The sequence below is a fragment of the Salvia miltiorrhiza genome, chromosome 8, assembly GCF_028751815.1.
Source record: "Salvia miltiorrhiza cultivar Shanhuang (shh) chromosome 8, IMPLAD_Smil_shh, whole genome shotgun sequence".
NCBI lineage: Eukaryota > Viridiplantae > Streptophyta > Magnoliopsida > Lamiales > Lamiaceae > Salvia > Salvia miltiorrhiza.
The window spans coordinates 31,323,630-31,347,137 of record NC_080394.1 but is presented as its reverse complement, the minus strand read 5'-3'; the positions used below and the strand labels follow the sequence as shown (position 1 = coordinate 31,347,137).

Sequence of the window (23,508 nt, the reverse complement as noted above, 5' to 3'; positions counted from 1 at the left end):
ACTAATGAGTTTATTGGTTTAGTAATTAAGATTTATTACTAAATCAATAGTGTGAATAATATGAGAATATTTTATTTTATTTTCGTGAAGGTGAATAGTTGTTGATAGATAGCTTTATTAAAATTTTGTAATTGGAAGATATTTATTTAAAAAAAAAATTAAAGTGTTTACTTTTATTTATAAAATTATTGTATAGATTTTGCATTATTAAAGTTATTTTTTTTAGCTATGTTATATTAAAATCTAAAAGTATATATATACATATGTAAATATGCCAAGTGGGCTGATCATGTTGGTAATCCATTTGAAGTTTTATTTTCTAATTTCATAAATTGGTTTCTAGATTCTTAATGCACATTTCCCCAAACAAAAAGGATAACTACATGTGTTTATTAGAATTAAGGAGTCATTTCCTTTACTTCCCTCACAGTCGACCATTCCCTCCAGCAAAACAAAATTTCGCCATGTTTTACCTTCAAGCTCGATTTCATAAGGAATTTCAAGCAATAGCCACAATAGTTTGAGAAAAAGGTGAAGTTCTTAATTTTCTATCTCTATCTACTTTTAGCTTGAAGAAAATTATATTTTGGATTCTAGGGTTTTTCGAAAATTTGGGGATTTTATTCTAGAGTTGAGATATGATTTCAATATTGATATATATTATGTTTTTGATATTCCTAAGCATGATTATGGTAGTTAATTATGAAGATTTTTACTTGATTTTGATTTTACTCAAGTTAGTATAAACCCTAGGATTGAGTTCGAAAATTCTGATTATGTTCTTGAATAAATGAGTTTATATATGTGTTCTTGAGCTGGAATTATGTTATATATGAGTATATTATGAGTTTGCACTATATGGTTGTGAGATTGATTTTGTTAGTTTAGGGGAAGTTGGGGCTTTTAAGTTGAGAAAGTTTATATGCTATTGTTTGATGGATATAAGTATATTATAGTGATTCTATTAATTATTGAGGTTAGAACAGCCCTACTACCCAATTCTTTTGTACAGCTCTATAGTATAAAGAGCAGGGAATTGATAAATATTCTATTTTTATGCATATGGATGAGATTAGTGACTTTAATAATTGAGTTTAAATTGAGATCATTGAGATTTTATTTCAAAGAGATTGAGGAGATTAATAAAGATAGTTTATTAAACTAAATATGTATCTATTCATTGAGAATTGACAAACATCCATGAGCTTATTCTTTTCTTCTTCTTTTTTCCTTATTGAGTTAAGAGGATGAGTGGTGTTATTGTATTGATGATATGATGTGAGGAAATGTTAGGATAATAAGTGAATAGCAAATATGAGTTATTGTTGTAATATTATATTTATATATATATTTCCTTACTTAATTTTTCTTACAAAAAAAATCTTTATCCATTTAAAGGTTCCGGCTAGGAACGAGCCTGACACTAGAATACGAAGTAAGAGAAACATATCAGGTGGGCTTACTAACTCAAGAAACAATGATGCATACTTTATTATATAAAGTTTAAGTGTATGCATTTATTTTCAAATTGTTGACTTGCCAATGTTTAAGATTTGTATGATACCATCTACATAGAAGAACGAATTCGGGTCCTGAGCAAGTCAGGATTTGTGTACACAGAGTGACGGTTAACCTTGAGTTAGCTTGTCGTTACGTTTGGGAAGGAGGCCTACTTCTCAACGTGTTTATTGAGACTAGTAGATATGGTACATACTTACATGAGAACTTAGTCTACGCAGACACTTTCAAATACTATGTAAAAACAGTTTAGCAAACACATGTTGCTTCAGAAAATCCCTTGTGTATTGCTTAAAGTGGCAAGTTCAATATATAGCATTATCATGCAGAGTTTTAAATGTTTTCGGCATATGTTCACTAAGTGCTTGTGGTACTCAGCCCTGCATATCTTTCTAAATGTGCAGGTTAAGTTTGGATGAAGATGGAAGTGTGCTGAGCTGGAGCTTTTTGTTTATGTAAATAGTAATAGGCTCAGGATGTTGTGTCTTCATACATAATGTCCAATGATGTACTCCGCTGCAACACTTTATTTCTCTTATCACTTTTGACGTGTTGTAGAATGTTTTAAAACCTTACCCTGTATATGAGCTTGATAAATCTTGGTTATGATATTTATTTGGTTTAAACTTCTTTTGTTAAAGTTTGATGGTTATATATGTGAGTTAATTATTTATTTGCCTTAGTTTCCTTTCAATTACTTTCCATCTCTCGTTCTCCACCCTAGTCGTACGATACCTGGTCTAGCTATCTTTCTCCTAGGCCGGGCTGCGACAGAAACCCAAACAATTGAAGTCTCATTTTTACAAGATGCAAAAATAGGTTAAATTATTTTTTGATTGTTACAATAGGATAGCAAGCATCTGGAAGAGCGGTGTGGATGATGCTGATATTATGGAGATGGCACAAACTGAATACAAGCAACATCACGGTATACAGGGTTTTAAGTACATTAGAGTTTGGAGAATTATGTCGACATTTTCCAAGTTTGCCGAAGTTCAAGGGAATGTTCAAGCATCTAAAAGAACGAAAAATACAGAAGGAGAAGCCTACACATCATCTTCTACAGCTGAAGATACTCCCACGAGCCGCCCAATGGGGCAGAAAGTGGCAAAGAGAAAGGCGAAGGAAAAGGAAAAAAAGAAGACCTCAGTGCACTGAATGAAGTTGCGAACAAGCATGTGGACAATGCTACCAAGTACATACGTATAATGGAGGAGAATGTGCGTATAAAAAAAGAGGAACACCGCCTAGAAAAAGTAAAACAATGTCTCAATGAGTATGAAATTGTAATGATGGACACATCAGAGATGACGACAATGCAGCTACACCTACATAAAAAGCAATGCGAGAAGATACTGAAAAAATGGGAAGATGATGATCAGTTGTGTTATATTGTATCGACTAGAATTTATTTTAATCTGCAACTGTGTTGTGTGTATCTTTCTAATTTACCTTCAATAAAATGTACTTGTTTTTTGAATTCTCCAATGGTCATTTAAAATAAAATTGTAATTGTTGCATTCTCCAACGATCATTTAATAAAAATGGTAATTGTTGCATTCTCCAACGATCATTTAATAAAAATAGTAATCGTTGCATTCTCCAACGGTCACTTTAAATAAGAATAGGTAACCGTTGAATTCTCCAACAGCCATTTTTAAAAAAAATGTAACCGTTGCATTCTCGAATGGTCATTTTAAATAAGAAATTGTAATCGTTGCATTCTCGAACGGTCAACCCTTGTAGATTATAAATACATGAACCATATACTTCATTCTCATCATTTAGAAAAACAGTTCTTTCCTATTTGATTCTCTCTTTATAACATCAAAAAATTTCAGTGATGCCTTCATCTTCTTCTGAGCATGATGTTGAACACACAGCTGCAACTGTAGCTGAAGCTTAAGCCGTTATGGAAGAGTACATGCGCCAGTACATGGAGAATGACATCATCCATCAACGCGTGCTTCGAGCAATAACGTCAAACACACGTCACACGAGAAGATATGTGCAACGAGATCGGGAAGAAGCACACGGGCAACTCATGCGGGATTATTTTGATGATAATCCAACATGGGGTCCCAATGTATTCAGGCGTCATTTTCGGATGCGGAAAGAGTTATTCACTTGCATAGTGAATGCTTTGGAAGCCCACAACACATCGTTTCAACAAAGACTCGATGCCACAAAGAAGAAAGGTTTCACTCCACTACAAAAATGCACGAATGCGATTAGAAAGTTGGCATATGGTGGCCCAACTGATCACTACGATGAGTACTTGCGGATTTCTGAAACAACAGGGAAAAAGAGCTTGTGCCACTTTTGTCGAGGAGTTATTGAGATTTTTGGTGCACGCCACTTGAGGTGGCCAACTGTTGATGACTATCGGCGCTTGATGGAAATGCACAAGCAGAGGCACGACTTTCCTGAAATAATCGGGAGTCTTGATTGTATGCACTGGACATGGAAAAATTGTCCAGTAGCATAGAAAGACCAGTTCACTCGCGGCGATCATGAAGTCCCAACAATTATGCTTGAAGCGGTTGCGTCTCAAGATTTTTGGATTGTGCATGCTTTTTTGGCGTTGCAGGGTCAAACAATGACATAAACATGCTTAATCAGTCACCCATGTTCAACGATGTTCTACAAGGACAAGCTCCTTCCATTCCGTTCACAGTAAATGGCATGCAGTATGCTCATGGATACTACATAACAGACGGTAAATATCCTAAGTGGGCAACTTTTGTCAAGAACTTCCAATGTCCTCAAGATCCAAAAAGAAGGAAGTTCAAGGAAATGCAAGAAGCTGCAATAAAGGATGTCGAACATGCATTTGGGGTTCTCCAAGCTCGTTGGGCAATAATCAGAGGTCCGAGCCGCCTTTGGTATAAAGAAAACATCACCGATATTATGTATGCTTGCATTATTCTACATAATATGATAATTGAGAATGAAGGAAAATGGCTAGCCAATGGGTCGAAGACGAACCAAGCATGTCGAGCAATGATATTGAAGGAGATTTAAATCACGGTTCAGTGGGAGGATTCAACGAGTACCTCATGAGAGGTGCTAAAGTTCATGATAAAAAAAAATACATCATCAACTTCAATCCGACTTGGTTGAGCACGTGTGGGCACGATTCGGCGATGATTAGTGTTATTATTAAGTGTTATGTTTGTTTTTATTTGGCATTTAAATTATGTTGTTATGTATTTTTTATTTGTATTTTTAATTTTAGTTGTGTATTGTAAGAATTTTATTTTCAATAATATGTGTGTTCCAATTTTAAATTTTTTAGCATAATTATATTAATTATAGAATTATATTTTATTATTTAAATAAATTAATTTGTTCGTGTAATTATATTAAATTAATTAAAGTAAAATATAGTATAAAAATAAAAATACATAAATTATATATATATATATATATAAAATTGTATATTGTGGTAATAATAATAATAATAATAATAATAATAATAATAATAATAATAATAATAATAATAATAATAATAATGGAGTCCATAAATAATTAAAAGTGAAGTAGTGTTATAGTGGAGAAAATATTGAATAATTAAGGGAAAATGTGCAGATAAGCCCTCCTAGGTGTAGCCCTTATAGCGTATACCTCATCATTCTCACTGTGCGTGCAACTAAACCCCCCAACTCAAAAAAAAGGGTGCAAATACCCCCCTCGCCCTAACCTCCGTTTTCTCACCGTTAGTCATCATTATTTTTTTTATTTTTTATTTTCTGTGGGGCCCACCATCTAAAGTCACTTGTCGGCGACGCCTTCGACGACACTACTCCCTCTTCTTCTTCTCCTGCTCCTCCTCCATTCAAGGTCTGCGCTACTTGTTTGATAAAAAACGACGACGAAGAAGAGATTGACAACGGCGGTGGAGCGGTGGCAGGCTTGCAGAAAATCGGCGGAGATTATGTTACCAAAAAAGATACAAGGCAAAATCTCCTAAATTTGGCAGCCATTTAATGAAAAATCTTCATCGAAATTAAAGAAAATCGACCTCTACAAGTCCAAAAACTCCGCCGGCGTCAAGAGCTTCGGCGTCGCCGACTTCTTCCACGAGCAGAAGAAGCAGATCGAGGACGAGGTCGCCAAACTGCGCCGCAAAAATCTCGAAGCTAAATACCCCACGCGGCCGGAACTGCTCAATTTGATGAACGAACCCCAACTCCGACAGTTCCACGCGCTACTGAGCGATAAGGCCGATGGCGTCAGATCTCGAATCGAATTGCTGCGGAGGAAACTGCACCAATCGCCGTCGACGTCGGCTGAGAATCACTGCGGCCGCGTGGAAGTCCGTCATACTTGTGAAATTCGTGACTTCAGATGGTGTGCCCCACAGAAAATAAAAATAAAAAAAAAATAATGCTGACTAACGGTGAGAAAACGGAGGTTAGGGTGAGGGGGGTATTTGCACCCTTTTTCTTGAGTTGGGGGGTTTAATTGCACGCATAGTGAGAATGGGGAGGTATACGCTATAAGGGCTACACCTAGGAGGGCTTATCTGCACCTTTTCCCAATAATTAAAAAAGAAGGTAGTTGATGATGTGGCACCACAGTGGATGCCCTAAGATAGAGACAATCTCCATAAAGTCCCTTGGGACTCTTTTAGATGCCCTAAGACAGAGGCAATCTCTATAAAGTCCCATGGGACTCTCCACTCTAAAAGTACTTAACATTTAGAGGAATATTGTTAGGGAATGGTGATCATTGCTGCCCTCTTTGCTCATGTCTATTGGAATCCACCGATCACCTTCTACTATTGTGTATGTTCTCTGTCAAAGTGTGGGAGCTTATCTGTAAGTGGATGAACATTTCTCTCATCTCTTTCGTTTCGCTTTTGGACCACTTCCATGAGTTTGTTGAGAAAGATGAGAATAAGAAAGGAAAACCGATGTGCAACACCGTCTGGCAATGTGTTTGTTGGAAGATTTAGAAAGCTAGAAATGAAAAAGTGTTTAAAGATAAAATTCTGATGCTCATAGAGTGGTGGATGATATTATTATTAATACGTGGAGATGGTTGAAGGCTTTCTATCCAAACAAGTTTGGCTACTCAACCCATGACTGGTCTTTGGATCCTTGTAATTGTCTTCCGATGTAGATGTATTTTGTCTCTGTTGTGGGGTGTTTGTCTTCTATTTCATTTTGTACGGGCTTGAGTACCCCCTGTACTCCTCTTTTTAATACTATATGATTTTACCTTTTAGGCTGCGTTTACTTTGATGGATAAATTTATCCATGGAAAATGATGGATAACAAAAATATGTCTTTGAATGTCTCATTTCTTTTCCAACATTTGACACAAAAGCATTTTTTACTTCCTTATTTTCACTTCAATGATGGATAATATTATCCCTCCATTTTTGAGTGGATAATATTATCCATCCTTGAAATGAAAATAAGGAAGGAAAAATGCTTTTGTGTCAAATATTGGGAAAAAAAAGAGAGATATTTAAAGGCATAAATTTTTGTTATCCATCATTTTTCATGGATAAATTTATCCTTCAAAGTAAACGCCGCCTTAAAAAAAATAGTTAACATTTTGGAAATGACTGATTAACGCTAACATCTTGGAAATGACTGATTAACGCTAGATTTAAGCATGGGATGAATCATTTACTCTCTTTTTTCATTTTTTATTTCTTTTGTATAATTCTGAGCGAAACACATTGTTTGTCCATGTTTTCAAGTTTTGTTTGATTACGTCCTCAAATATTTTTGTACTTCATTTTAATTAGGCGTGTGGCGTGTAACAGCCCGGCTCCAGAGTTGACGGCTGTCCCCACAGACCAACACGATTCTTTTCTAACGTGTTTTGTCTTCACTCGCACGCTCCTTGAGAAAAAACTTTCCAGGGGGTCACCCATCCCGGAATTGCTCCAAGCCAAGCACGCTTAACTTTGGAGTTTCTTCCGTGTGGGCACCAGAAAAGAAGATGCATCTTATTGATATGAGTAGCACCTATCAAATCATTTAAGCTCTCCTCGAATATGCAGTCTCATACCTGCATATTCTCATAATTCCTCTCGTTCGGATGTGTTCCGGTTCATCCCTGCGCCCCTCCGCTTGGAAGTCTTAATTGGAGCCGCTCCTTATCCGTGCCTCTTTTGCACTGGCGATCACTCCGCACTTCGTCCCCGGGCGTCACATGGCATCTTCAAAACCACGTTTATATTAAGCCCTTTGAACTTTTGAGTTGGTCTAAATTCACCTAGCTGTGTACATTTCATTTGATTTTATTAAGGCCTTCTTCCACTCTTTCCATTATGAAAGCTCTTGAGAAAAAAAGAAAAGTAAACGTTAGCAATAATAGGAAAAAGAAAAAATAACTTCAAACTTTTAGAATATTCGACTATTTGAGTTCATTCACACTTCACACAGCTCAATTTATATGAGTCCAAGCCCAAGCCCAAATCCAAATTCTTTGTAGGTCGGAATGGCGATTCCTTAAATTTATATGGGTCCAAGCCCAAGCCCAAATCCAAATTCTTTGTAGGCCGGAATGGCGATTCCTTAATATTTCATTGCTTAATAGCCCAACATATTAAGAGGGTGTTGGGATGAGTTTATAAGCTCTTTAAAACAGCTTATAAGCTGTTTTAAGCTGTTTTAATAAGCTATTTTAGGAGCTTATAAGTTCCTAAAAAATGTTTGGAAAAATAAGCTCCTAAAGAGCTTATAAGCTATAAAATTAAGCTTTCCAAAAAATAAGTTCGTTTACCCCAATTTATTTTCTCATTTTCTTATAAGCAACGCTCATTTTACAAAAGTAACTCAACAATGATATTTTATTTTCATTATATATCATTCTAATTTCATCTCTTTTCGATTTTTGATCTCTCTAACAAAAATTTTCTCTCTCTAACTAAAATTTATCTTTCTAACTTATAAGCGATCAATTATTCAAACACTTTGACAACTTATAAGATTTTAAGAAACTACATCTTATAAGCTCTTGAAACATCTTTGGTTAGTCAAACACCCCAAAAAGAAAAAAAAAAAAAAGGGGAAGGGAGGGGGGGAGGGGGAGAAAAGAAAGTAAAAGTGTTAGGGTGGGTTCTCTTTAGTCGTAAGTTTATCATTAGAAAAGAAGGAAAATGAAAAGTAAAATATAAAAAAAATAATTATCATATTTTAGTGATCTCTACTCTTTTTATCTCATGTTCTATCTAATAGAAAAATATATGAAAATATTATTAAAAGAGTGAAAAAAAAAAGAGAGGCGAGTGCAAAGAGAGAGAATAAAAAAGATATAGAGATGAGTTAAATTATAAAATATGGAAAAATATTATCACACCTATAACTTGTGATAATATTATCATGAATTGGAGTGAAAAGGTGGAAAAATGGGCTGCCCCGGAAAATTCTCCTTCTTGCTCAAGGAAAATTTTTCAATTTAGAGAATGTGTGAAAAGAGTGAAAAAATGAGAAAAAAATATGTATTCGACCATTTTCCATTAAAGAGACCCTCAAAGATAAAACAAAGAAACAGATGTGTTTATTCACAAGGTTTCAATCTTGGTCTCCAGCCTCCAGGATTCTTTCTCTTGCTGTTTTTTTTTTTTATCATTGTTTTTTCAGTTGTATTTCTAAATAATACTCCCTCCGTCCGTAAAAAATGAGGCACTTTAGTTGGGCACGGAATTTAATAAAATTAGTGATGATTTTGATGTAGTAGAGAAAGAGTCTCACCACTTTATGAGATGTGTGGTTGATATTGAATTTGGGGTGGGTTTTTTTTTTTATAAATAAAGAGTGTTTGTAAGGTTATAATATTAAAGTGGATGGTGGGACCACTTCCTTAAAAGGAAAGTGGTGCACTCTTTGCAGACGCCCGATATAGTAATTGTGCCGCCCCACTTTTGGCGGACGGAGGGAGTATTGAAATAGTGCGATAACAATTCGTCTGTATGTTGAAAAGCACTTTCTACTCTCTCTTTTTTCCCCTTTTCTTTTCTTTTCTTTCAATATTTTTTAGATGCCCCTTTTCTTTTCTTTCAATAGTTTTTAGATGAAAGGATAAACCTCTTTAGCGATTTGTCTTTTTTCTTTTTATTTCTAGAAAAGGGATTGTCCATTGTAAAGTATACTAGTACTTTTCAGTATTAAAGGCGATGTGCCCCTATACTTTTTAGGCCTCGCATTGCATCAAAAATAGAGACATAGTCACGTACATAAATGAAATTTCAAAGACCTAAATTTTAGAAATAAAAATAAAAAAATATCTCAGAAAGTTTAGACATGCTTTTGAGTTGATTGATAATGCTACTGTAGCAAAAGCAAAATGCTACTGTAGCAGACAGGAAAAAACCCAGCTGCGGGAATCTGCGCCTTCACGCCTGGAGTCCATTCACACCAGATCTGGGCGCCGGAAATCGCTGAGTTAAGGAGGACCGCCGTCCGCCTCCTCCGCCTTCTTCGCCTCCTCCGCAGTCCGTGGTGCCTGTGTGTTGCCTCGCCGAGGCGCCGCTCCTCGCTTACAGTTGCGGCGCTGCCCCATTCCATCGGCCCGCGTGTTTGACTGAGCACGCCAGACTGTTCGACGCTGCCGGGCCGCTCGCCGTTGCTGGCTGGCCGGACCCTGGCTCCGCTCGCCGCTGCTGGCTGGCCGGACACTGGCCACCACCGCCGCTCGCGCCTCCGCAGCAAGCGCAGTCAACACGCTCCAGCTGACCGAGTTCGCAACGGCAAGCTTCGATCGCTCCTCCAGTCGCTGCTCCAGTCTCACGAAGACGAACGCCGCTCGTCTGCAGCAATCGCAGTCAACAGCTCCGGCAGAACGCGATTCCCCACCGAATCCTTTGCCATCTCCGCTACAGTCTGCACCGCTGTTCCTAAGGCGATCTGAGAGAGAAATGGATCTCCCAATCACCGGCGACCGGGCTGTTCCCATAGCCACCCAGCGTTCCGCCCTTCCGCCTCCGACGTCTCCACGCAGCAACTGGCGAAGGTCCGCTCCCGCCGCAGCCGCTGATGAAGCTCCGCAGCTGCTGCCGAACCTCTCTGCCGCTGAAGAAGAGATCTGCTCACCGGCAAAGTCGCCGCCCATGCAGTCCTTTGCTGAGATCGCCGGCACGCCACAACCGATGCCGCCAATGTCGCCGAGCAAGCCACCTACGCCTACGATGCAAATCAACCAACAACAGTTGCCGATTATGGTTGATAAGGCAGGGCTGAATCTGCCTCAAGTTTCCAATAATTTCTCTACTCAACGTCATAGCCATGGAGAATGTCACGACAAAGAGAAATCTGCTGTTGAATATTCAAAGGGTTTGGCTGAGGAATCTACGACAACGTCCTTTGCTGATAGACCTTCTGGACATTCACAGGTTCATAAATTCACTACATCCAATACTAAGGTTCAGGATTTGATCAAGGGAGACAATTCTAAGAAGGCCTCGGCGACAGAGCTTCACCGGCCGAGCACAACTTCTTTTGCTTCGCTTCTGAGGAGACCCCGACAAATTGAACGTACGCCGGATGTGCTTGTTCATCGATTCACTTCGCTGCAACCGGACTTCTCTGGTGAAATACCCACGCTTAGGGTGCCAAAAGAGCATCTGCTGCCCAAAATAAATCAATTTGAGCATGCTTTAATTGGTCGTCTTCTTCTTAGGAAAGGAGAGAAGCCGCGTCTTCTCACGGATCTTAAACGTGATCTTCAGGTGGCTTGGAATATTGACAATGATTGGCAAATCATCCCCATGGGAAAGAGCTTCTACACTATTAAATTTAATACCGCTGAAGACAAGACGCTAGTTCAGAAAAGCACTTCTTGGGAGTTACCTTTCGGAACCATGCGGTTACGCGAATGGGTGAGATTCTTCGACCCCTATAAAGAAATTTCATCACTTTGTGAAGTTTGGATGCGCATTTATTATTTGCCCTTAGAATTTTGGACTCTGGATGTCATTACGGGTATTGGAAGGGCGATAGGATCGCCTATTAAAGTTGATGGGGCTTCTGCACGTGGTGCTGCTGGACATTATGCTCGAATTTTGTTGGAGATTGATCTCTCGCGTCCTCTTCCGGAGGCTTTGCTGGTTGACGGGGAAGAACGTTCCTTTCACGTCGAATTTGAATTCGAACAACTACCGGCCTTCTGCTCTAAGTGTAAGATCACTGGACATTCTATTGATAACTGCAATAAAATGAAGAAAAAATCCAAGGAGGACAGCAGGAATGGGAAGGCCAAAGATATGTCGCTGGTGAAAGACAAGGAAATAATTAATAAGGGAGCTGCCAAGGAGGTTAGGGCACCTAACTGGAAACCAAAATCTTGGGACCAGAATAGGACTGACCAAGCTCACAGACCGCAGATTATCACTGAAAATCAATTTGGGGTTTTTCAACAGGTGGCTGTCGAAGAAGAGCGGATTCTAAATCAGTTGGGGGTTTTGGAACAGGTTGTTGTTGAAGAAGAGCAGATTCTGACACCGCGGGGAACAAAGAACCACAATCAGTCGTTGGCTTTAACTGATCGGAATGTTGATTTTGAGGATGCCAATGGAGATAGATTGATGTCAGGTCCGGATATCTTACAGGCGATCACTGTGCCGGCTACGGAAGAGATAGATTTAGGAGATGAATCTGATGGGCAGTCGGATGGTGGCAAGACAGTGGCTGAAGAAGATTCACAACAGATCGTCATTTTTGAAAGTTCGGTCAATCGGGATAAAAATTGTGAGAAACAAGAAAAGATGATGGACAGCGCTATCAAAGCTCAGCGGATAGTGGAAACTTTCAGGAATTGTGAGGCGGAGGCGCAGGTGAAAAAAAGGGGGAGACCGCCGAAAGATTTGGCAATAAGGAAACCGAGGATTCTTGAGGAAGATAGTATCAAGAGTCGTCTACGGAAGTCAGTGGAGCAGCAACCTAACCAACAACCCAATCAACAGGCTGAAGATTTCATCAAAAATAAACTTTACAAAGCTTGGGAAGCAGGAGATAAACCTAGAGATTTCATTATTACATCTGGGAGCTCGAAGAATGATAGAGCCCTGAATAATGTGGCGGCCAAGAGTTGGGCAGCTGAAGTGGAATCGGGTGAAAACCCGAACACGAATCCTCAGTCTTTTTGATGAATGTCCTCGTATGGAATGTCCGGGGCCTTACGGACGAGTCCAAACGAGTTTTAAAGGAGCATTGCGACTCCTTCTCCCCTGTTATTGTTGGGATTATTGAGCCTAAGACGAATCTCAAGAAGACTTTTTCTAGATTTTGGCGTTCTCTGAATCTTATTCCTTGTTTTCAAAATTCAAGAGACAACATGAGTTCGAATATTTGGGTTTTTTCTCATCCTTCTGTTACTCATGATGTGATTTTCTCCTCGGAGCAGGTGGTTATCATGAACTGCAGATGGTCGACGTGGAATTTCAAAATCGCGGTGGTGCATGGCGTTAACACGTATGCTGGCAGACGGCGTTTGTGGTTGGATCTTCTGGATCATATTGATGGTAATGTTGTCTTTATTGGCGATTTTAATGCGGTGAAAGGCGCCCATGAAAGAAGTAGTGACTGTATGCCTAACTCTACTGCTTGTGCGGAGTTCTGTGAATTCATTGAAGCCACCGGTTTCATTGAGGCGCCTACGGTTGGTCTGCATTACACGTGGTCTGGTCGTAGATTTATGCCTACCCATGTGGAGTCTCGTCTGGATAGAGCGATTTTTGCTGACTCTTTTGCAAATCTCTGGAGTTCGGTTTTTGTCCAAGCTCTTCCACGTATTACCTCGGATCATTCCCCGCTTGTTCTTCATTGCATGGTGGATGCTCCTCCTCGCCATCATTTCTTTAAGTTCCTTAACATGTGGATCTTACATCCGGATTTTCTCCATACGGTGGAAGGGTCCTGGTAGATGGATACCGAGATTGCCTGCCCGATTTTTAAAGTTATGCATAAATTAAAGCGTCTTCGGCAGGTTCTTCGCGCGTGGAATCGGAATGTTTTTGGAAATGTTGATTCTTGTATCATGAATACTCAACAAGAGCTTTTGGAGATTCAAGATCAGATTGCCAGGGATGGTTACACGGAGGATCTCTTTGATAAAGAAGTGGAAGCCCAAGCAAAGATCAACGTTGCGCTTTCCAGGCAGAGCTCGCTTTTACAGCAAAAAAGCCGGGTGTCTTGGCTTCAAGATGGAGACAGGAACACGAAGTTCTTTCATGCGATGCTTAGGTTTCGTCGTAAACCTAACATCGTTTCTCACATGGAGATCAATGGAGATATGAATTACGACCAGAAGGTTATTGGGGATCATATCGTGGATTTCTTCTCTTCTTTGTTTTCGACTAGCAGTCATACTAATACTGATATTACGGCGGTTGAGGCGGTTATTGAGGAGATGGTCGAAGATCGTTATAATAATTTGCTCATTCGTTTGCCGGATGAAGAGGAAATTTCTGCTGCGGTTTTTCAGATGGAGCCGAACAGCTCGCCTGGGCCTGATGGTTTCTCGGGTAAGTTCTATCAGCATTGTTGGTCGATTATTAAAGTGGATATTTGGTGTGCTGTTCAAGCTTTTTTCCGGAATTCTTATCTTCCTCAAGGCTGCAATTCTAATACCTTGGTGTTGATACCTAAGAAAGATGTCGTCAATTCGGTCTCGGATCTGAGACCGATTGTTTTGTCCAACTTTCTTTACAAGATTATTACTAAGGTGTTGGCGTCTAGACTGAGCCAGGTTGCTGCTGTTTATGTTTCCCGTCATCAGTTTGGTTTTATTAGCGGTCGTTCCATTCACGATTGTATTCTGATTGGGTCCGAAGGCGTGAACTGTATGCATCGTACGAGTCGTGGTCAAAACATGGCTTGCAAGATTGACATCAAAAAAGCTTTTGATACTCTTAGCTGGGATTTCCTGCTTAACGTTCTTCGTGTTGCTGGCTATGATTCAAAGTTCATTAGTTGGATTGAGATTCTGCTTCACTCGGCTAGGATTTCTATTCTGTACAATGGTCAGCTTAAAGGTTATTTTGCGTGTTCAAGGGGTGTTCGTCAGGGCGATCCTCTTTCTCCGATTCTTTTTGGAATCGCCGAGGATGTTCTTGGTAGGCTCTTTGCAAATTGTGTTAGCGCGGGCACACTTACACCGATGCAAATGAGACAGGGAATTAATTTTCCAACTCATCTTTTATATGCGGATGATATTCTGGTTTTCTGTCATGCCACGGTCACGAACGCTAATACCATTCAGAAAATTATGGAATATTATGGTCAAATCTCTGATCAAATTGTGAGCCCGGATAAGTCGCAAATTTTTTTTACTAGCAAAGTTCCTTCTCAGACCTGTAGGGCTATTCGGAGCATATTGAGATTTTCTCAGGGCAACTTTCCGATTACTTACCTTGGGGTTCCTATCTTTAAGGGTCGTGTGCATGCCTCCTATCTTCGACCGATACATGATCGTGTGATCAACAAGTTCGCGAGATGGAAGGGATTACACTTGTCGATGGCTGGGAGGATTTGCCTGATCAGGTCGGTTATCCAAAGCTCCCTGACGCACTCCATGATGGTTTATAGATGGCCGACTGCTCTTATTAAGGAGCTCGATGCGTGCTGCCGTAATTTCCTTTGGACTGGCAACATCAAGCAGACGCCATCTTGTTCCGTGAGTTGGAAGAGGGTCTGCTCGATTAAGGAGGAGGGAGGTCTCGGGGTTAGGTCGTTCGAGCTCATGAATAAGAGCTATCTAATGAAAATGGCGTGGAAGGTGGTTGGTGGGCGTGAGTTCGGATATGATTTGATTAGAGATAGATATCTCGATCGCTTTGGGCGTTGTAAATCTCTGGTGGCTGCTTCTTCTGTCTGGATGAGCTTACGTGAGGAAATTGATGGTTTGGTGGCGGATTCGTACTCGTATATTTATGACGGCGCTTCTACTTCATTCTGGTATGACGACTGGCTTGGGTATAATCTTATGAATAAATGCGGTATTCCGCATTTCATGCTTCCGTTTCTTACTCAATCGGTGGCTGATTATTTCTACGATGGGCTCTGGCATTTCACGCAAGCCTTTGTTAATGCTTTTCCTGAGATAGTGTGTGATATTTTACTCACTCCTCTTGGTACTGAGGGAGATGTGCGTTTCTGGAAACCCTCGTTGCACGGGAATGTCACTACTGCGCTGGCATTAAACAAGCATTGTCATCATTTTCCGAAGGCGTCTTGGGGCTCTTGGCTTTGGGAATCTTTTATTCCGATTCGACGTTCTTTGATCTGTTGGCGTCTTCTTCATAATAGAGTACCGACTTATGATCGCCTTATCCGCTACGGTATGATCACGCCAAACGTCTGTTTGCTTTGCTTAAAAGGAAGTGAGTCTCAGGATCACCTTTTCTGGAATTGTGAGCGTGTGCAGAATATTTGGGCTACGTTTCTTGGGTGGTTCAATTTCACGCAAGGGTTGCAAGAGAATGATATTCATAGTTTTTTGGTGGCAGCTTGGCAGTATAAACTTAGTCCCCTCACCGGTAATTTCTGGAAAGCTGGTATCATCACGGTCATCTGGGCCATCTGGATGCAGAGAAACAATTGTATATTTGATAATCAAAAGTTCGAAGCAAGTCGTGTCATCCACACTGTGAAAGTTGCTTTCAAAGAGATTGATGATAACTTTCCTAAATTAGGTTACATGTTGAATTCTTGGTCAGATTATCTGATTCTCCGGGCAGTGGGTGTTACTACCAGGAGTGCTCCTCCTCCGGAGTTTGTTGAGGTGCATTGGTGGCCACCGGTGGCGCCGTGGATCAAAGTAAATACTGATGGCTCAGCGACGGGAGCTCCGGGAACTATTGCTGCAGGTGGGGTGTTTAGAGATAACTGGAATGTAGTGCGTGGTTGTTTTCACTTCAAAGGTGGCTCGGGTTTTGCCTTTGAAGCGGAACTCCTGGCTGTTATCTCGGCGATTCAAATTGCTCACAATCGTGGTTGGCACAAGCTTTGGATTGAAGCCGATTCCACCTACGTGATATCAATTCTTAATACCCGTTCTTTGAATGTGCCTTGGCGTTTTAAGGCGGCGTGGAATAGGATTTTAAAGATGTTAGATGCTTTCTCGCTGCAGGTTTCTCACGTCTTTAGAGAAGGAAACAAGGCGGCAGATATTATGGCTAACCAACAACGTTCAGAAGGGTGGTGGCCGCACGAGATTGAGGAGATTAGGGCTGCGGTTCGCCTTGACATGGCTTCGCATAGCCATCTGCGTAAGAAACGATAGTTGGGACTGATGGGTGGTTGTTTTTTCGTTGTTATTCTGAATCTCGGAGTTGTATCTCCTTTAGCTATTCCCTACTTTCGTCTTGTGTCTAGACGAGTACTCTTTTTCCTATTCACGGTTTTTACCACTGGGTTTTCCGTGAAAAGGTTTTAATGAGACTCGGCCCTTAGTCTGCTCTTTCTGTGCTTTCAAGGGTTTTTTTTAGGTTTTTTCTTTTCTTTTTTATATAAAATTGTCATTTAATAAAAGACATGCTTTTGAGTTATTATTTTCCCAGTTGGAGAAAGGAGGAAAAGTGAGAATTGAATATGTTGCTTCAAACACATAATGCTACAAAATGAAGTAATGAAGCAACCATAGCATCTTTTTTTCATATCACAACTCCGCTCCACAAATTATTCCACTTGACATTAATTTTGGGCGACTGCGCATGGTGATTGGTTAAGGATCAACAATTCCTAATGATTACCATTTACCATTACTATCTATTTTCTTTTCTTCCTACTTTTGGGGTGTTATTCGTGGTGCATATTATTTCTTCGTCAATGATTTGAGATTATTTGAATTGAGTCCTGTTAGATATCAAAATTGAGCTCCTTATATTCACGTGCACCGGAGGAATAAAGTCTTGAAAGCATATCATGCAAAAAAAATCACTTTTAATTCATCTAAAAGATGTACCCCTTCCTTGTCTAATATCTACATGATTCAGGAGCCAACGTAGAAAAAACTCTTGTATACTTTCAAATTTTAAAAAATTAATTTTCTTACAATTTAATTTAGTGATCAAGACTATTGTACAAAGATTCACACAAAACATCAATACTTTAACGATTTTAAAAAAAGAACTAATAAAAAGTCTTTTGTTTAATTAGTAGGGGCTTAAGCCCCCTTATCTCCTCCTATTGGGTCCTCAAGTATCGTTCATCCCATATGTTTTCAGTGAGAAGCTCCATTGCATATTCTTCACCGGGGGGTGATGAAGCCCCCAAATTTTGAGATTTTTTTTATAATATATATAGAATTAATAAAATAATTAATACAAAATAATTAATCATCTAACTTAATTTTTATAAAAATTAATCAATCAATTAACAATATTTTATACATAACAATTTAATATGAATACGATAAATATTAATACATCTATGATGACAAAATAATCTAAATAAGGTCATGTTATAATTGAGAATAAATTGAAACTTGGTGTATTTTCTAGTGAGGCTATAAAGTCATGTTATAATTGCGATTAAATTGAAAATTGTTGTATTTTCTGGTCAAATTATAAGGTCATGTTATAAACCAGAAAATTGACAATTTATATGTATTTTCCAGCAATAATCCCTTTGTTATATATTGAAACTATATAATCTATAAAAATGTTGTTCTTTATTATTACTATTATGCTCGTTTTTTAATAAAAATGCCTTAAATATACGAAATGTGCAAAAAGAATTTTGTAGTGAAAATGAGGAATGAGTAAAGGTCAAATAGAAAATGAGGAAAAAGAAAGGAATAATTTAAAGAGTAAAATTTTGATTATCTCTCATTTTTCCATGATAAATTTACAACAAAAAATGACGCACCCTTGATGATTTTAGTTCAACAAATTGGCACCTAATCATCATACCTTTTATTAGTTTAAGATTAACTTTATTTTCTTAATTTGTCTTATATATCTTGGTTTCATTAATTATATGTTACTTCTCAGTCCGAAACACAAGATTCTTTTCATCTTGCTAACTATATATAGTAACTTATAAATTTGTACTAGATTATAAATTACTAAACTGATAAAATAGATTATATATATTAAAATATTATAATACAATGAGTTCGATAGATATTTGCTACCCGCCTTCTATACAATACTAATTATCACCTAATTCCAATAATATTTATAATATTTTATAAGCAAAAATAATTGAGTGTCTGCGATTACGCTAAGGGCAATCATCTAGTCACTAGTTGGGCCGCTGTGACCCACAAATAATGCCTCAGATCCCTATAATTCAACAGTCAACTCGGCAGCCAGCTTGTCTTTTCTTTTGTAGTTTTTTTTAATTAATTTCTTTTTGAACAGTTTACTTAATCCGTGAATCCCAGCAACCTCCCTAATCATTAACACTACATCTCCGTCATTGATAACGTTACTATTGAGTTCACATAGTCCAGGTAAGGAGACTAGTGGTTTAGTTAGTTTTTTTTTTAAAAAAATAAATTTATAATATTAAATAAAAAAATTAAAAGCCCGTATCACAAGGACTCGAACTCAAGACCTTTGGTCATAACCATTAACCCCTTATCGCTTGGTCAATACACACACCTTGTCTAGTTTTTTTTTTTTTTTTTTTTTTTTTGAAACAAGTGGTCTAGCTAGTTAGTAACTTAGTAGAGGAGGAATCAACCTTTAAATTTTTTAGGAAAGGAATTTGACTTTAATGGCTAATGTATAATTAACCCTTAAAATTAATGAAATTTGTCGGTAACATGCATTTCCAGTGGATCTTTACAATTATAATTAGCACGAAATTATTAAATCAAGATTTCCAGAATTAAAAAGAATTATAGTGGATCGACTTGGTGGAGCAACCAAATTCCCAAGCGTGGTGCGAAGTGGCCGAAAGGTCAATTTTTTGCGGCTAAGTGGATCAGTGTCTTATTTCCACCTAATGTTGAGTAGTGTGTGTGTGTGTGTCCACTGCTGCCCCTATATATATACACCCTAATTATAAGCATACAATAATCACTTCATTTCTGTGTGTGCCCATATACAAACAAAAGATGGCTAGTTTTGCCTCAGCTTTCATCATTCTGTTAATACCGTTGCTCTTCCAATTTCATTTCGGTAACTTCTTTTTCTCCTTTATTACGATGCTGTCATTACCACTTGCGCACTTGTTTTTCTCCTTTACTCATGTGTTATTATCTATTTCATGTTGCTATTTATCATTACCACTACTTGCTCTTCAAATTAAATAGTGAGTAGTTACGAAATTACTCGTGATGGATCAACATTTTTTTGTCATCATCGGAAGGTACAAATAATTTACGTAGATTTGAGAAGAAAAGTTGATGTTAATGCAATATATATGTGATATTTGAAGGCGAAAGTGAGATAGAGGCTAATTACTACAAAGAGAGTTGCCCGAGAGCCGAAGAAATAATAAAGGAGCAAGTCACCGCCCTTTATCACAAGCATGGAAACACCGCTGTTTCCTGGATCAGAAATCTCTTCCACGACTGCGTTGTCAAGGTCGTTTTCATTAATTCATTCCACACCACACTTGATTCAATTAATTGATCATATATATATATGAAAAACACAAAACACGTGCAGTCATGCGACGCATCGCTGCTATTGGAGGCTGCAAATGGCGTAGAATCGGAGAAGGCGACGTCGAGGAGCTTCGGGATGAGAAATTTCAAGTACATACAAACAATCAAAGCTGCCGTCGAGAAGGAGTGCCCCACCACCGTTTCTTGCGCTGATATTGTTGCCCTCTCTGCAAGAGATGGAGCAGTCATGGTATCATATCCATCTTCTTTTTTTCATTTTCAAATAAATTTACTAATATGTAATTAATAATATGACGTGTGATTGAAGTTGGGAGGGCCATATATAGAGATGAAGACCGGTAGAAAAGACAGCAAGATAAGCTATGCAGCACAAGTCGAGAACTCCATCCCCAATCACAACGACTCCATTTCAACAGTCCTTTCCACCTTCCAATCCATGGGCATTGATCCCCAAGGAACAGTTGCTCTATTAGGTAAAATATATCTAATTAATTGCTCATTAGATCTCAAATTTTAGATATTTAATCTTGAATTCTTGCATGCAATTCAAATTTAAAATTTTAATTCACAACTCCCATCATTCATTAAATAAAACTTGTCACGTCAGTAAATTAAATTAGCGATTGAAAATTTGAAGAGGGTCTAAACTAAAAGGTTATAGGGTCTTGATTACAACAGTTCAAACATATATATTTATTTACCGACAAATAAACAAAGTAGTCAATTTTATCATTTATGAGGATATATTATTTAATTCGTATATAGGCGCGCACTCGGTGGGGCGAGTCCACTGCATCAACCTGGTGCAGAGGCTGTACCCGACGGTGGACCCGACCCTGGACCCGGTGTACGCGGAGTACCTAAAGGCGCGGTGCCCGTCCCCGCACCCGGATCCGAACGCGGTGCTCTACTCTAGAAACGACCGGGAAACGCCGATGGTGCTGGACAACATGTACTACAAGAACATACTGAGCCACAAGGGGCTGTTGGGTGTGGATCAGCAGTTGGTTTCGGATCCGAATACTTACCCGTTTGTGGAGAAGATGGCTGCGGATAATGGATACTTCCACGATCAGTTCGGCAAAGCTCTCCTCATTTTGTCCGAGAACAATCCTGTCTCTGAGGATGAAGGAGAGGTTAGAAAGGATTGTCGATTTGTCAACAAAAAATGATCACACCGGGCCCGGACTCTGTTTCTTTGTAATTCTAACTAAATGGGTAGGGTCATGTCGTCTCCACCCTACTCGCCTTAATGCTTGGGGTTATGAAGAACAAACACAATTACATATATATATATATATATATATATGTCACTTTTGTATTGTTATATATATCTCCTCTTCATTTGGATCTTTTTAATTTTGATTTTTAAATCATTTACGAGCTAAGTTTATAGTATAATAGTCCTTAATTAAGGAAAGAAAATATATTTACATATATAGTTTTAATTTTCAGTAATATAGTATTACTTTCACTAATTAAAAGTAATTGGGGCAATGGATAAAAAAACAATGATGGAAATTATTCTGATTAGTAAGTGAATAATTGAAATATTCATCTATCCAAACACATTTATCTCGCATCCACAGAAAGTTATAACACGCAGAGAGACTGATGCAGCACACGCACAAGTTAGAACTCGCAAAGAGACTTATGCAGAAAAGTAAAGAACAAGAACACCAAAGTTGGTAACCATGTTCGGTGATAAAACACCTACGTCTGGGAGGCCACGCCCATGGTAAATTATCCACTAGTGATGATAAGATATACAAAGGACTTACGTACACACGAAGAATCGTTCTCCCTAGCCTCTATATCTTCCCAAACCTCCACGAAGATGAATAATTGAGAGCAAATTAACAATTCACTCCCTAAGCTTTAATGCTACACATTCAACGCTTAACCCAACAAATAAACTTACTCCAACAGGCTGGAGCAAGGAATCAAAGTAATAATCCAACCCACAATGCTTACAAGATGAAATAAGCAACAAACTAGAACACACTTACATGTAGTGTATGCTCTGAACAAAGGCTACGAAAATACTCTCAATAATGTAGTAGAGTAGCACGAAAACAACATCTAAAATGGGTCCTCTTTATCTTCAATATATAGCCAAACCCTAGAAGATGTTTGGAAGATGGATTAAAGGCGACGAGTCCCATTAACTTTGGGTACACAACTCACGAATGGGCTATCAATTATCACTCATTCTTGCAAATTCTAAATGAAAAAAATAAATAAAATATCATAAATTACTTGAATCAAACGAAATTTCGACAGCATAACCCCACTATCCTAACTACCAAGTGCTCGACTCTACCAGCAGCTATAGTGACCATAGTGGTCCTAATTTACTAAGCCTATACTAGGTCTACCCGGCCCCCCAATGTCGAAGCAATAATACAATACATATAAAGCAATAAAAAATAAAGTTTGAAATTTAAACCAAAAAATTTGTTGGGAGAAGATCCTTAAGAAATAATCAATTTCTATCCCCAAGGGAGAAGATCCTTAAGAAATTGATTAAATCTATCCCACAATATATAATATCATATCATTTCATGATAAACACATACTAGCATACTTAAAATTCAATTAATCATACTTCATTTAACAAAATTATTTAACATAAATAAATCTCTAACAAATTCATACTTAAAATTAATCATGCTTTATAATTAATCAAACAACTTTAATTTAAATTAATCAAACTCCAACTAATTATTAATTAGATTGTAAAAACAAATTTCAATATAATTTAACTAATTAAAATTAATCACACTTCACATATTATAAATCAATTAAAATTAATCAAATTAACATTAATTAGATTCTAACAAAATAATATTAAAAAACAAATTTTAAATTAATTAATCATACTTCAAATATTATAAATTAATTAAAATTAATCTAATTAATATTAATTTTAATCTAACAAAATAATTAATAAATAAATCAAATAATTAACGAGAACGAAAGCGTACGGTAGTGGTCGGCGGTGGCGATGGCGGTGTCGGCAACGGCGCGGCGTCGTTCAACTAATTAAATGTTAAAGAAATAAATTAATTAAATGTGAAAGTGAGAGATAAAGAGAAAGAGAGAGAAATTATAATACCTGCAGGGGTGGCTGGCCGGCGGTGGTGGACTGACGGCGGCGGCTGGCGGTCGGCGGCGGCTGCTGGGTCGGCGAGGAGGCGCGGCAGGGGGAGGGAGAAGGGTTTGAGGGCTGCGCGTGAGTGCTGTGAAAGAAAAGGGGATCTAAAGTCGTTTCTTATTTAAAGAATTACCGGCGGCATTTTGCCGCCGCTAATTAACGGCGGCAATGTCGCCGTTAATCTACATTTTTTTTAAAATTAAAGTTAAATTAAATTAATTTGAAATTACCGGCGGCGAGCCGCCTCTAATTACCGGCGGTGATAATGCAGCCGTAATAACGCCGTTAAA

The 23,508-nt window shown here is 38.3% G+C and overlaps 1 protein-coding gene and 1 long non-coding RNA gene across 2 annotated transcripts; both read left to right on the top strand.

Annotated features, from left to right (window-relative positions):
- Positions 1–357: 357 nt before the first annotated feature.
- Positions 358–2,158, top strand: LOC130997700 (uncharacterized). Its single transcript, XR_009093161.1, has 3 exons — positions 358–531; positions 1,399–1,453; positions 1,923–2,158. It is a non-coding gene; the product is annotated as an uncharacterized LOC130997700 (long non-coding RNA).
- Positions 2,159–19,317: 17,159 nt separating this feature from the next.
- On the top strand, positions 19,318–21,417 carry LOC130997699 (peroxidase 21). The gene is made up of 5 exons (XM_057923100.1): positions 19,318–19,609; positions 19,869–20,017; positions 20,102–20,290; positions 20,369–20,534; positions 20,827–21,417. The coding sequence occupies exons 1-5, from the start codon at positions 19,546–19,548 to the stop codon at positions 21,231–21,233; spliced, it is 975 nt and encodes a 324-aa protein (XP_057779083.1). The 5' UTR covers positions 19,318–19,545; the 3' UTR covers positions 21,234–21,417.
- Positions 21,418–23,508: the final 2,091 nt, after the last annotated feature.

Bases quoted from the DNA above. Each gene is read 5' to 3' on its own strand.
- LOC130997699 (XM_057923100.1), top strand. From the start codon at position 19,546: ATGGCTAGTTTTGCCTCAGCTTTCATCATTCTGTTAATACCGTTGCTC. The intron at 20,018-20,101 runs GTCGTTTTCATT...AAACACGTGCAG, and splicing joins TCCACGACTGCGTTGTCAAG to TCATGCGACGCATCGCTGCT. The intron at 20,291-20,368 runs GTATCATATCCA...GTGTGATTGAAG, and splicing joins CAAGAGATGGAGCAGTCATG to TTGGGAGGGCCATATATAGA.